Below are 15,932 nucleotides of genomic sequence, written 5' to 3'. Positions count from 1 at the left end.
GGCTAGCGAAGTTGACGTACCCGTACCCAAGCTCAAACTGCATTTATTGCCTTTCTCAATTACAACACTGAAGTTTGATCTCCTATAGAAAACCATTGAACCGTTATATGACTGCATGTACCCGTGGTGTTCAGGTAAACGCCTGTGGCTATGACCTGGCAGCCGTCGTTATGACAACACACTCAGTACATGTATTTTACACATGACTGTACACATGCATACATGTAGCTAGCTGGTCTTGGATTTTCTCGGCACGTGACGACAACAAATTGTCCGGATTATTGCGGGAATTTATTAACGAAAATTACATTCCGTTCCCAAAATGGAGTTCCGGATTCGGAATACGAATTTCCGGACTAGTGAGTATAAATAACGTTACGGAAATCCGTTACCTGACATTTCCGCCCGGATTGTGAGTTTTCTTGGACTATCGGTGTCTGGATTATCGCGGGTACCCTTGAAGGCTTTAGCTGATTAGTATAGCTCCTTGTCTACTTTTACTTTCATTTCTAGGCTACAATATGTATATCTGGTTATCCTATATATATAGTTACTACTTCTTCTTATTTTATTAATTTTATAACTTTAAGGGAAGCTCTGAATTACTAAAATCCATTTAGAACTTTCCAAATGTTATGAAAATCAAACAATATTTAAGTATTTATCAATTATTTTGGACTGTTCCAAATAAGAAAATTTTCATATAAGTAATGGTTGTTCAAATTTCGGACACCAAACTAGATATAGTACATTTAACAGTAAATATATAGAAAAAGATCCATAGAATATGTTTAAGAAATGAAAAATTACGAACTGCTGGTTAGGAAGTCATTACAAAATATATATTTAAATGACCAACCAATTAGACAAAAGGTTGATCGGTGGTTGACACAAGATCTCAGTCTTCATGACACTTTCTGAAGCACTGAATACAGAAAAGCACTGCACCATAAAATGTCTGTAACTTTCATCTTGTATGAACCACACTGCAGCTCCATACTTCACTAAATCCCAGCTAAGGGCTCCCTGCTGAATGCGTACGCGTTTTACTGAGTCAAACCGACCACGATATCAATTAAAATTTGGTAGAATATAATTCAATTTAATAAAAGCGTTTAGAATGGCGAATAAAATCACGAACTAATGAAAATTAAATTTTATCTGTTTCAGATAATGTATCACAACAAAAAGTATCAGATCTGCAGTTATATCAACAAGTTTAAGTAATGTTAAAGTTTATGTATCAATTTCTGGAGAAAACAAAATAAAGGACATTATCATAAAGTGTTTAACAGTTCCTATGGCATGGGAATATCTACATAGAGGAGAGCAACTGGATTAGATTAACAAGTTTATGGGGGGGGGGGGGGGGGCGCAAACATGTCTTTATGGACCCATTTTTGTCAACTGAAATGTTCTAAAAATGCACATTTGAAAGAGAAAAAACATATTGCAGTGCCTTTCCTAAAACGTTCAAGCACGTAACAAAACTTTAATAATACAAATTCAATACACATCTGAAACGCATCAGTTAAAACCTGTGAAAAAGTGGTTTGGCTCTGTTACAAATCCACAACGACATGCTCATAGATGCGGATACCGTTATACATTGTCGATGGGCAAAAACAAAACAGGAGGATGTTGTTACACCGGATTTTGAAAATAAGTGTACAATTATTACCTAAATACAGCTGTTTGTGTTGCTGCTCAACCGTCGTCGTCATCAGCCAGGTCCATCTATCTTCGAGGGTTTCAACCTTTATCCTAGAACTCTCTCCGGATGGTGGGTCAGTAGGGGTGATCAGTCCCTACTCTTCGACGGTTGGCTTCCAGCTACTATCGCCTCTGCGTATCCAAAGCCAGCGGGATGCTCTCGCTGCCTCCTTCCCCAACTCTTTAATGACAGTCTTCCTCGACTTCCCCATGATGCCGAGGGTACCTAACATCCTCCAACATGACTGACTAGGGAACCCCCGACAGCCTACCTCCACTGGGAAGTTCCAAGTCTTTCAACCTTTTCTTCCGCACTCGTCGGTCAACTCTGCATACTTAGTCCTTTTCCGCTCGTGCGCCGATTCGCATCTTGTCTCCAACGGCATAGTCAGTTCCATCATTACCAGTTTCTTCTTGCTAGAAGATACAAGCACTATGTCTGGTCCTATTGCTGTCTCCACCACCTCTGGGAAAGCTAACTTCTTTCCCAGGTCCACACGCATCTCCCAGTCTCCTGCACATCCTAGGATGCCTAGGTTGGTCTTTCTAGTTGATGTTGTTGCTGTTTGCCCCTCTTTTTGAAACCGGATGAATGTTGGTCCTTTCTGTATTCCCTTTGCCTTTGTCCTCTCTCTTTCCAAGGTGTCCGCAAGCGTCCTTAGCACCTGGTCATGCCTCCATGTGTATCGCCCTTGAGCTAGTGCCACTTCACACGAAGAGAGGATGTGCTCTAGGCTTCCAACCCTGTCACACTGCTGACATGTTGGATCTTCCACCAGTCCCAATCTGTGAAGATTGGTAGGTGTTGGAAGTACATCGTATACTGCTCTAAAGATGAACTGGAGCTGTCATGGCGTGTACTTCCAGATTTCTGGCTGGGACAATTTCCTCTCCTGTGTTTCCCACCTGGTCCATGCCCCCTGACTTCCCATTTCTACTGCTTTCACTCTCCTTCTTGTTGCCTGATCTCTCTCTGTACTTGCTGTCTTCTCTCAGTTACATTGGCTTCTTTCCATCTAGTTATCTGACCTCTTCCCAACCCCTGTCTTCCTATGCAGAATGTCCTAACAATATCCTTGTGGCGAAGTCTGCTCTCTGCCTCAGATACAGCCTTGCTGGCTGACCACCTCCTTCCTGTTCTCACCCCTATTCCTGCTTGTCCTACTGTCTTTGAGTGTCATGACAAGTCTTGCTTTCCCGGTCTTAAACTCCTCCGCTAATGATGTTAATGGGAACTGAAGTTTTGATGTCCGGCTGTATAGTCCTGTTGATGAGAAGCACTGAGGAACCCCTCACCATCTCCGGAGATGTTTACTTATTCTCCTTTAAAGTCCCTCGACTGTTGATACGGAGATCTCGTATAGCATCAATGGCCAGGATAGTCGTGGAAGTAGTCCTTGTTGGAATATCTATGCCTTGAAATTTCCCGGTAGGCCTGTCTTGTCGATATTCCTCAGTCCTTCACATACTTGATGCTCTATACCTTATGTAGATAGAAAGTACAAAATTATTAAAATTGCTCTACCATTTAATCGCAGTGACTCAAGCGCGTAGCTGCAATATAAGCAAAAAAGCTCGTGCATGCACATCACTTTCCTTAGTATGTGTTTTAATGTCGAGAAATTTCAATATTCGAGGGACGTTTGGAATGTAATGGTCAGTAACTTTGGAATTGTATGTACCTTTTTTTGTGAAACATTGTTAATAAGTTGAATGAGTATTACCACGTGTGAGAGTGAATGTCTATACATTGTAAAAGTGTTGGAAATTAATGAATAAAAACTGTATATTGTTTTACCTGATAATATTCACGACAAACCAAGCTCATCTTCGTATCAACAGCAAATACATAGTGTAGGTCAAAATGTACTTTAGTGAGATTATATCCCTCATGATGGATTGCTAGTTAATTTTAGGAGATTAATGGGGGTTTTCGCTCGAGAGGAATTTTAATCTGATTCTAAACTTTTTCGGGCTTTTCGGGTTTGGAAGTCGTGAATTAGAGATCATTGTATGGAGAACATTTAATAGTGTTTGAGTTTTGATGTTGTGATTATCACATCTGTCTAATGAGCTCATTTTCTTTTTGTTGTCGTTTATGAATGACAACAAAAGGAAAGGGAGCTCATTTTAAGAGACAGTTGATGATGAACGCATTAAAAAGCAACAGAAAAGAAAGGGAGCTCATTTTGAGAGACAGACGACTCGGTCTTTATATATGTTGATATGCAGAAGTTTCTCTGGTGAAATCATTGCATGAACAATATGAAAGTAAGAAATAAAGATGTTACCTATATATTGGGGGATGATCTCAACTTTGCTATTTCTAAATTACGAACTTATCTTCTTGTTAACAGATGGGATGCTTTTCGTATCTTCCAAGTCAGTATTTATATATATGTGCACATCATTGAACATTTAGTTTCAAAGATAACGTACCTACCTGTAATAATATTTTAAAATGAATTCATTTTCTATGGCATAACGAGACTAAAAAATACTTCATATACCCTACAGATGTATCAGCCATATTTTCATTTTTTCCTGGGAGACTCCAACGGACCCCTTTCAAACCTTCTCGCGCCTGCGCGCTAGCCTCAAAAAAGTGCTTTAAACACATCCAACACCCTTCAGCTACGCGCCTGAGTGTAGTACTAGTAATCACAAAATACACAGTCTGCGTCTGGCAAAAAACACAGTACATATTTGCATAAATTAATGACGACATTTATAATTATAATTTCTAAATGTAGGTAACTTTCAATTTGCAATATGAATTAATCGTTTGTAGTGTTATTTTTTCCCAAAACAATGCATCGTTCTGAACGCGTTAAAATCATGAAAATACATCGTAAAACTTATCTCGGCCATTCTAAATTGTTCACCATGAACACCAAAATTCTCGCGCCTTCGGCTTTCGGACCACAATTTCGATGCATATTTATTTCCTGCTAGTAATGCCACTTGTAGCCGGTTTTTTTATTTAGATCGAGCAGAGGTTTACATTGGAAACAGCCCTTTTCATATTCATACATTTTGACAAATTACTCTCAGAACTTTTGAATTGAACAATTATTCAGGATAATGAAGTCTGACTCATAAAGATGCTCTACCGCCAACAAAGCATAAATGATACTCATCATTTGAACAATAACTTCTTACGCAACTGTAAAAATTGAGAGCACATTCGCCATGATAAGAAACTTTGTTTTAAACGCTGAAATAGAATTACGAGAACGAGTTTGGATATCGAGATTATTCCAAAGTTGTATTGTATGAGGTATAAATGATTTTTCGAAAAATCCCTCATCTGGTCCTTGAACTACGTTAAGATTTCTTAAATTGTAATTGCTGACGGTATGTACTGGATTAGACATGAGATCGTGTACATAGGAAGGAGTAAGGTTATTATGTATTTTGTAACTAGTAATAGTGTTCTTGACATTCGACTTAATATTTGCCAGCTTCATAATATCTAATTTTTTGTCTTGTAAAAATAGGAAGACTAGTCACAATTCTGACTGCCTCTAGTTGGAGTTTTTCTCGTCTGTCTGAATTGTAAGTATGATTGCGTTTATCCCAAACTTTACAAGCATAAAAGAGGTCTCATAAAAAGAGATACAATTTTGAAAACTTCAATCTACTTAATTCCTTAACACAGAAATGTTTTTTATAACAGATTTAACTGAATGATTTATATGTTCCGACCATTTACAATTTTTGTTTAATGTTATTCCTGGGTGCTATTGATTAACTACTACCTATATCTACTCGACACTTGTAAGTAAAGATTCCAATCGGACTACTGTAAAAGTTTTCTTCCCTTTCACAAATGATGAAACAGAAGACATTTTCTCTATCGATACTCAAATTAAAAGTCCTTGAAATCTAGCTCTATACTAATATCAGGGATTGACTACTATCTAAATCTACCGAATTTTGAAAACGGTTTTTTATTGTTACGATTAAATTTTAAATAATCACTAATTATAGTACTTGAACCTGTATATAACTGTAAACATTTATTTGCTGTTTGATTAAGGTTTTCAATGTTAATGGATAATGAAGTCATGTGTTGTATGTGCACTTTCCCTTTTTGACTATTTTATTCTATTTTATTATTAGATGTTCAACAATGGAAAATTCTGTTTCTACTTACGTGCCAAAAAAGCTGTTTTTAGATAATACTACATACCTTCATGTTGCACGTTTGTTTTATTTATGAATTTTCATAGAGAAATGATGAAAAACAACGTTTTTAGATGTTTGTATAAAGACAAATCAGAAAATGTGTTCTAGCCTTCTAGGCACCTGAAGTTACCCTCTTCACTTGCTATGTTTGCGATAACTTCTTGTCGGATAGGATTATATTATTATAATTAAAATTATGCATCGTGTCGTTTTTACATATGAAAATATATCGCCACAGAATAGGCTAGATAACGATGTTGCCTTTTTCAGATTTAGATAGATTCACAGGAAGTATAGTGCTCTCCATCTGTTCAGTTTAGTCTGCCAAATAATAATAAAAGTAAAAAAGATGTGTAGACCACAGGGCCTGGCACAAATTTTTTTAACCAACAGTATACATATATATATTATAGTATAATATATATATATGTATACTGTTGGTTAAAAATTTTCGTGCCAGGTCCCTTTGGTATAGACCATTGGCTAGAAGGGTCCCACATGCATCCCCAACCTCCGAACCAATACTTTTCTGAACTCCCCAACTTATACAATGTTAATATTTTGATTTGTAATCAGTGGGTCCTAAGGGTTCAGAAAAGTATTGGTTCTGAGGCTGGGGGGGGGGGGGGGTGCATGTGGGACCCTCCTAGCCCATGGCCTGGTACAAGATTCTAATTTGCTGTAATACTGAATCTCCACCACTAAATGGGAAATAAAGAATGATAATGATGCATGATGGTGGTTTAGGAGAACTTGGAATCATGTAATTGTTGTTGACTGGAAAATTTGGAATCGTTTAATTGTTGTTGACCAAGGAACACAGAATCGTATAATTTGATGGGACTGGAGAACTTGGAATCATACAATTGCTGTTGACTGGAGAAATTGAATCGTATAATCGTATAATTGCTTTTGACCGTGGAACTTGGAATCTTATGATTTTGTGTTGACTTGAGAACTTGGAATCGTATTATTGCTATTGATCGGGGAACTTGGAATCGTCTAATTACTGTTAATTAGGAAATTTGGAATAGTATAATTATTGTTGATAAGTGAACTTGGAATAGTATAATAACGGTTGATTAGGACACTTGGAATCGTATTATTGCTTTTGATCGGAGAACTTGGAATCGTATAATTGTTGTTGATTAGGGAACTTGGAATCGCACTATTACTATTGATCGGGGAACTTGGAATCATATAATTGCTATTGACCAGGGAACTTGGAATCGTATAATTGCTATTGACCAGGGAACTTGGAATCGTATAATTGCTGTTGATTAGGGAACTTGGAATAGTATAATTACGTTTTACTGGAGAACTTGGAATAGTACAATTGCTACAATTGACCAGGGAGTCATATACATGTCAACAATGAATATGTCCGATCCTCTTGCGTTCATACCACTTTTAACGAAATTAAAACATTGTTCAAGTTCTTGTACTACCAACAAATTTAAACGTCATTACAGGTCATAGCTGTAAATAGTACATAAGATCAGTTATTGATAAACATTCAGGCTAATTAAAAGATAGTAATGTGATATTCCCCTCAGTGTTCTTAGTTTCCTTGCTGTCCGTTTCATTATAAGATGCTATATATTCATATATATAAAATTATAATTTACCTGTATTTGTTGAAACAACACATTTCAAGTCAGTCAGGGATATATACGTACTAATTAGAATGTCACGGTTCAATGGAGTAGTTCTTTCTGACATTCGATACCCTTTAATATTAATATCACCAAATGACAAATAACACATGAATTATAAATTAAATCAGCGAAAATTCAATAAGTAGATATATAGAGAATACATGGTTAGTATATTACAATACAAGGTTTATTTTGGCGCGAGACTTAGGAAAGCCGAGATGACGAAGCTTTGCCGAGACATCTCGGCTTTCCGTGTCGAGCACCAAAATAAAACTTGTATTGTAATATACTAACCGTGTATTCTGTTCATCCTACAACCAATATGACATTCAAAACGAAAGCAAATTGCCAGTTATATACTTGGTTTCGCTCGAAGCAAGACGCTTCTTTGATGCGGAGGAAAAGATCCATTCACTTAACAGAATGAGAGTGTACTCCTTTTTACTTCCATGGGTATTATATAAGCGCATTCGCAAACAGTACATATTAGTTTAGTGTGTAAAATCGCTGAAACAATATGGTTATACTAAAAAAAACCAACGATTACCTATCAAAGAATTACTTTACAATAATACCTTTTACAACGAGTCAAGAAAACGACGCCACAGTCATACAAGGTTTTCGATATCGTAAAAATGACGTCATCTTAATGAATGACGTTTCACGTTTCGAAGGTTAAAATTCGGGGTCAAATAAAAAAAAACGTTCCGTCAAATGTGGATTAAATTCACGTGATCGTATTGACGGATAAAGCATTTCGTATGGACGGATAAAGCACAAGTTTATCCGACATAAGTTATCCGTCAGTATGTGGGACAGTTGCAGGATAAAAAAACTTTTAATAATACCCTGCTACATGTAAAATGTACCAATAAACTAACTTTGATACGTAAATTAGGATTCCGCTCACCAAGGGCGTTATAGTGTAGTAAATATTGCTGTATGCTAGAGTGATACATATGTCACAAAAGGCACCAGAAGAGAGGTGATCATTCAGTAGGGTGTGGTATGATTTTTAGAGGAAGTGATACCCACAATCACTCCACAACTTAATTTGTGATGGAAGAGAGATCTACATTTGATTCGGAACTTAATTTCTGATGGAATAGAGTTCTACATTCGACTCGCAAATCTCTTCTGTAACTAACATATCTGATGGTAGAGCTACGCTCAATTGGGAGTTCACGTCTCCAAGGAGGAAAGTTTAACCGTTGAATATAAGATATTAATGATTCACACTGAGTAGCAACTGACATTTCTTCTAAAATGAAAAAAACAAAAACGACATACAGGGATGAATTTATCTATCGGGAGTAAATTGAAAACTTCACTGAAAACTAAACTATCCGGGAGAAAAGTCGCGGAAATGACATGACAGGACAACAACTAACCGGAGGATTGAATTCAAACCCAGACCTGGCGATTTATCATAATAAATATGTTACAGTTGAGTGACAAACAGCCTTGAACTTTAACTGCCACACTTGGTCATAGGTTTTGTTCATCCTTCAATGATTAATTGTGCCAGTTACTGACCATGACGTACATAAGCACCAACACAAAACATTACCCAAATCAGGAAGGAATTGGGAAAGGATATAGATATTAGTAGAATAATTAGAATAATTAATTTTCAATTAGACTTGCGTACATATTTAATAAGTCAATCAAACGTGAGTACGTTCGAATATCCTGAGCAACAATATTTTGTCGTGTATATAAAGTTATTGACTAGAACGCGGCGCCATTGCCTTGCAGTGATACAGTTCTGGCTTACTCAAAATCTCAACATAGATTCATTAGATTGTTGACCGTTCAACTTTTCACGGTTAAATCAACACAGAAAGAAAAGAAAGTATAGTAGTAGCAGACACGCAGACAAAACTTATTTTACTGACATGTAGAGGTTTCAGAAAATAATAATCATCGCTGATTTGATAAGCCTGGCAGACGGTAAAACAAGGAAAAGCACTGAGAATTCGTTGTTTCAGTGAAAAAGACACTGGCTACAAGAGAACTTAGAAGGTGACCTATCCTACTCCAGAGGGAAAAGCCGCTACATGATTTATAGAGAGAAATATGGAGAGACATTGGACACTGTTGTGGAAAAGAGACACCCAAAACACGCTACTTATATCTATAATCATCTAAAGTAAGAAAGACTATTCTAGCAGGGACATCTCCCTAAATTAGACGGCGATTGGAACAATGGACAGGTGTAGAAGTCAAGCTGGACTTTTGATGACGTTGATCTTGTTTTGGTCAGCTACAGGTACGTTTACAATTACGGATTAACTTGTATTCTAGACTTTTTCGAGAACAAATGAAATTATTATCTTATCATTTGTTCAGTTTAATAGGTAAATATACACCATACATTTTCACAATTTTCAGAAAATATATAACGTCCGTGCAATTATTATCCGCATTGGTATATTGCCTTCTTATATCTCAAACAATTACGAATAATATCTACGTATAGTTCAATCTTCGAGGACGGAATTACGTTTCAAGCAAACATTGGTATGTCATAATACAGAAAAAATAACTAATAATTATAAAATGAATATATGTTGTTATTTACATGTTATACTGATATTTTGTTATAAAAAGACTGGATTGTAATATTGGAAAATCAGGAAATGTTATTTAACTAAAGGTCGCCATAACCGGAGCATGAACTTAACCATACTGTAAATTCATGAGTCTGATGAAAAGAAATTATATAGTTCATGTACTAGAAAAAGTGCCATGCATAAAATACATGTGTGAAACGCATGGTTTTCATGCGAAAATTTCATGCGTGTTTTAGTTGTAAAGAGCACACCCGTATATCATGCGTAAGATTCATATGAGAATCATGCGTAAATTTCCACATGCGTAAATTAAATCATGTGTAGCCACATATGAGAATCATACGAGAAACGCATGTGCCTCATGCATAAATTTAGCCATATAAGTGAATGGTGTGAATTATATAAAAAATATAACAAATTAATGAACAGCTGAAAACTCATCAGATAAAATGAAAATCATCCATTTCGATTTGATTATGCACAAACAATAAAAAGATACAATGTAAAACAAAATCAATTATCATTGATCCCATTTAACGTATGCAACATTTTATATGCATTGAAATTGTCAGTTTTTAAGTGAGACACATTAAGCTTTCAACTATCTATGCGTTTTGCCTTATTTTTTCAACACTAGATTCACTACTGGGTATCAAAGTCCATTTCCTGTCTCCAGTGGATATAAATGTTCAGTCTTTTGTTGTGGGATAAAAACACTTGCTTAATGCAAGTCCAAGTTCCCATGATTACCTACTGAGGTCAATATTTACACAGAATCTCCTGAGCACCCTTGCTGTTTTATTTTTACTGTTGACACAAGTCCGTAATTGTTGGATGCTGATCTGATCCATCGATGGTATCTCAACCAATTGCAGTCTACCATTTATTGATCACTTAATGCTGTAATTTGCATAACACAGCTTCACGTTTTCACAAATTTTGCAGTTTTTCAGCTCCTCAGGTTGTTGCATTATTATAAGTTTCCTTTCACTGTAAAAACCGAAATGAGATAATATTCCAATGGGTAGTCTACAATTATTTATAAAATTTCAGGAATGAACAATTATTAACACAAAGGTATTAAAGTACATGCACAAATACAACTACAGTCGTTGGACATAAGAATTCGTCACTGTGTTTTTCCCTATATCTTCTATGTACTTTTTCTTTTTTCTTTGAATTTTCCTGATCTCATTTATTAGTATTTAATTATATACGTATAGAGAATTGTATACACTTTCAGCTCATATGTCCAAAATGTATAAAGTTTTATTTTCAAAATATCATTATTTGTGCACCGCTTAAACTTTTGACATCATTTCCTTCTTTGTTCTTACCAAAATAACAACAAAATAGTTTTGCTTACTAATAAAACACTGTTTTTCCTCAAAAAGTATGTATGGAATAATTATGTAAATATTACGAATTGCAATTGCTAAACCTGTTAAGAATAAATATTGAATAAAATATGTTACTATTTACTGTTTATTTTCAGAAACCCAACAACAAGATCTCACTCAAAGGTACCTCAGAAAGGGGATCAAAGTGGATGCAGCTGCTGTTGTCGACCCATTGAAGGTTGTATGGAGCGGTGTATCAAATCGCTTTATGTGTTCCTCATACTGTGTACAACGCAAATGTGAATGTGTTTCATTTTCCTTTGTTAATGGGTCATGCCACATGTTTGCTAACATCTTGTCTGGTCCGCCAGGGGACGACATTGGGTTCAACAAACTGACAGGTAAGTATCACCCATCTTCTCATAAGTAACGTATATAAGTAGGATTCAACAAACTTACAGGTAAGAATCACTGATCTTCTCGTAAGAAACGTACATAAGTAGAATAAACTCACAGGTAAGTATCACAATGTAAGTATTTTTCATAAGAAGCGTACTTGAATATGATTAAACAATAGCCACGGTTAAGCATAGAAGCGTTTTGATTATAACTCTAAAGTTGGAAATAGCAATAGTGATCTGGCAGCATTACACCTCCGTAGTATCACATGTGTATTCTCATTATATTAGTTAGGTTTCAACTCTGACCTTTATAATGAATAACACAAACAAGTACGGCAGAGGTAATTATAAGCGTCGATATATGTTATTGGCGAGCTATGATTAAACAAAGTCAAAGGTACGTGTAACCGTGGCTAATAAAGCAAATTGTTAATACATAAAATAAAACCTATTTTCCTCTTATAGATTAATGGTTTTGTGAGTTATAATCTGTTTCGTTAATTAACGATAATATGATATATGATGTCATTACCTGGGAATTAGTTTCATGTGTATGTAGATTACTAATTAGTAGTAACTTAAGTTAACATCAATAACTATCCTTCACTGGTTGAGTCGTATTAGAATAATGGAATCAAAATAGAAAATATTTTTTTATTATTTACATAATATGTAGACAGATATAAATCCTAATCAATTAATTTAAGGTGTTTGAATAAATGGAAAAAATGTGATGATATGTGACAATATGCGCATTAGAATACAGTTAAACCCCCGTTATTGTATTAAATTCATCGTAACACATTTCTATTTACAAATCAGAGAACGTTCCAACGCCAAACCAGGCAACATTTGTAACACATGTATGAGCAAAGCACCATTAAGCATTAATAATTCATTTAACACATTAAATTAAATGAAGAAAGGCATGATTATTTCAGCTTGATGATGTATATATATATTGTTTTGAAATAACATCATCCAATGGTTTATTAATTCTAAACGAACGAATGAAGGCACTCCCTCATAAAACCTGTTATGTAACAGAAGGGGAAAACTAAAACACATTTGCAAGAAGAAAATGGTCGATTAGGTTAGCTGTTTCATCAACATCATCTGCCTTACAACCCTCAGGAAAGCCGACTCAAGTCGCATTCTGAACATGACGACAAGTAACGTAACAAGAGCTGCAAGACATACAAGAAGTAACGTAGATCACAGAGACAAATCTTAGGACAATGGGGATTAGGGACTGGGAGTTCTTAGAGATAAAACGTTGTAATAGAATGGACTAAATACTATATGATTGTGTAACGTTGTAATTGATAATCTGTAATACTTTCCTTGGTTTACAGTAATACCATTCATTTGATTAACCAGATCAAAACAAGAAATCATCAAAAGGGCTTAGTTTCAATCATACCAATAATCATTAATACCGGTACGTTAAAACCATAGTGTAAAATTAATACAGTATTTATAAATTAAACAGTCAAACGTGGTACGTGCATTAAAAAATAGCTATATTTCGTTTTATTGTCATACGGACTAGATAAGTGTATGCGTTCTTTAAATCGTGCTAAATGAAGGCTATTTGTTTTTGATAATAAATAAATAAAATGATATTTTATAACTCTATGTGTATTTCTAATGATGTTGGTTATGTGTTTTTATCTAAGACTGTTCTGCTGCTAAAGTTCTTCCTCACACAAGTCTTGTCGCCTACACTGGTTGTAGCGCTACCTATGCCTGTGTATTTGGCTACATCCCTCAGACCTCGGACTCCAGCACTCTGACGTGTGCGGCCGACGAAACGTGGACACCCACTGGATTTAGATGTGACCTCAAACGTTCGTATTAACATTAAAATTAACAAATTAAAAATTGTACTTCTTACTTCCAATGGTCATGTATTATTCACGTGGTCATTGTAATGTCACGTATACAATTTATACAATAGTCAAGTTACTATATACATGTATCAAAGACAAATTAAGAGGTAATTATCAATATTAATTGATTAATGAATTTTGACAATACATTATTTTTTTGTGTATAATGGTAATGAGAACAGAGAATCAATAATTCTAAAAGGCTATATATGGCTGAACGCATCATACAGCCAACAGAGCATTTTCATACGTTAACTTTACATTTGATGATGTTGCAAAATCCGCCCACGCTAGGCTTTCTTTCAAATTTTGCAGTGTTAAAGTTGTATTTCTTGTAATTTTCACCATCACAAACTCTCATAAAGCATACAGTGTGTGAATATGGATACTTATATATGACGGTATAGATCCATGAAAGCACCAATATACTATTGACATAGCGGCAAATGTCGCATGAAATAGCACACGTTTTGAAAGAACCGCCACAGTCAAGCCATGTTTTAAACGTTCGTGTAACATCGGAAAACCCGTGTTGCATCACGTGGATGACATCGGCGATACCCTTATAGATCGCAATCCTCCGAGCCGTATCACTTGGTAAAATCGGCAATATCCGTACAGATCGGAATAGTTCGGATATTTCCGAGCTATTTTAAACGTGGACACATTAAAAATCAATATTTGATTTTAATTGTTTAATAACTTTGCGAATAAGAACTTAACCAAAAACGGTAAATATCGAAAGTTTAAAATTAGAGGTGAGGAGAAAAATATGTAGAGTACTTTGAATACTTTTTCTATGCCAAAAATACAACAAGTCATAGACCATACAACTTTAAAGGTCTAGGTCCATTTCCAATTGATGTGTGCTTTTAAATCTATTTTGCCTTTTTTTCAAAAAACATGAATGGCCTAAAATAATGTTTTCTATCAATATTCTGGGTATTCGGCGTAGCAAGGGAAGCCTTTGTGTCCATTTTATGAACATATTTTTGATTAAAAAAATTAGTAATGAAAGAGGTTTAATTTTTATTTTATACTTAATCATAATGGTATTTACAAATAAGTATGACTACGAATTGATTTTTCAAACAAACAAAAAATCAAATCTTTTTGATAAAGTGAATTTATCGATTTTGTCCACACTTTTAAATCATTTTAAAATCATGCCATATGTATTATCTTTAAGCAGATTCTTTTTTTAAAATAAAAACATGAAATCCAGGGAAATAGCTTTTCAAAGGCTCCAATGTAGCCATTGATTTTTTTCCTAAAAAGTCAACATATGGCCCAGATGATTTCAAATTCACAAATGACCACAGGTACCTTATTAAAACAAAAATTATTGATTAAATTTTTGTAATCTAACATATACATGTATTCTATGAAATAAGTGTATTTATATTTTCCACAACAGCACAAAAACATTAACAAGTAGATATGCTCTTGCGTGAATAAATAGTTTCAGATATAAGATAATAATTGGAAAAAACCATATTGACTCAAACTCAAAATATACAAAATAAGGTTATCTTTCCCCCCTAATGTAGATAAAAACTATTTGAGATTGAATTAAAAATGAAAAAGCGAAACAGAATATCATTCAATTTTCAAACAAAATTTGTTTTAACTAAACGAATTTAAACACCACAAACGCTACAATCTTAAGTTTGACCAATCAAGGGCCTAGATATCAATGCCAAGTCAACAAAGTATTTAAAAACTTTTAATATCTTATTTAGCATACCTCATAACCAATATGTACTACATTTCACTTATATCTAAAAGAAATATTTAAATGTCAGCCAATCAGAGTCGCACATTTCGTTATCATGGAAACCAAGTATTTTGAAAGTGTTCCCATGTTATTCTGCATACTTCATAACCCCTATATTCCAATTTCCACTTAAAAATGACAATATTTTTTCAACCAATTAGAGGCTTCCATGGCAACCAATCGTTTTGAAAGTCATACATGTACCATGCTATTCAGCATACCTCACAACCCTTATATAACAGTTTTCGCGGAGATATGTGATATCATCTAAATTATATACAATCAGAGGCCACGATTTTGTTACCATGACCAATATTTTCGAAAGTGTTCACATTATATTTAGCTATTAAATCATACCCTGATTTTCACTTCAATTTTAAACTG

General features: G+C 34.9%; 1 protein-coding gene across 1 annotated transcript; it reads right to left on the bottom strand.

Annotated features, from left to right (window-relative positions):
• Window positions 1–2,009: 2,009 nt before the first annotated feature.
• Window positions 2,010–5,914, bottom strand: LOC138324248 (uncharacterized). The gene is made up of 2 exons (XM_069269326.1): window positions 5,909–5,914; window positions 2,010–2,558 (listed from the first exon to the last, which is right to left on the bottom strand). Exons 1-2 carry the CDS (start codon window positions 5,912–5,914, stop codon window positions 2,010–2,012), a joined length of 555 nt encoding a protein of 184 aa, XP_069125427.1.
• Window positions 5,915–15,932: the final 10,018 nt, after the last annotated feature.

This window comes from Argopecten irradians, chromosome 5 (genome assembly GCF_041381155.1).
Source record: "Argopecten irradians isolate NY chromosome 5, Ai_NY, whole genome shotgun sequence".
NCBI lineage: Eukaryota > Metazoa > Mollusca > Bivalvia > Pectinida > Pectinidae > Argopecten > Argopecten irradians.
Note: the sequence above shows the minus strand (reverse complement) of the source record. Positions and strands in the feature narration are given on the sequence as shown.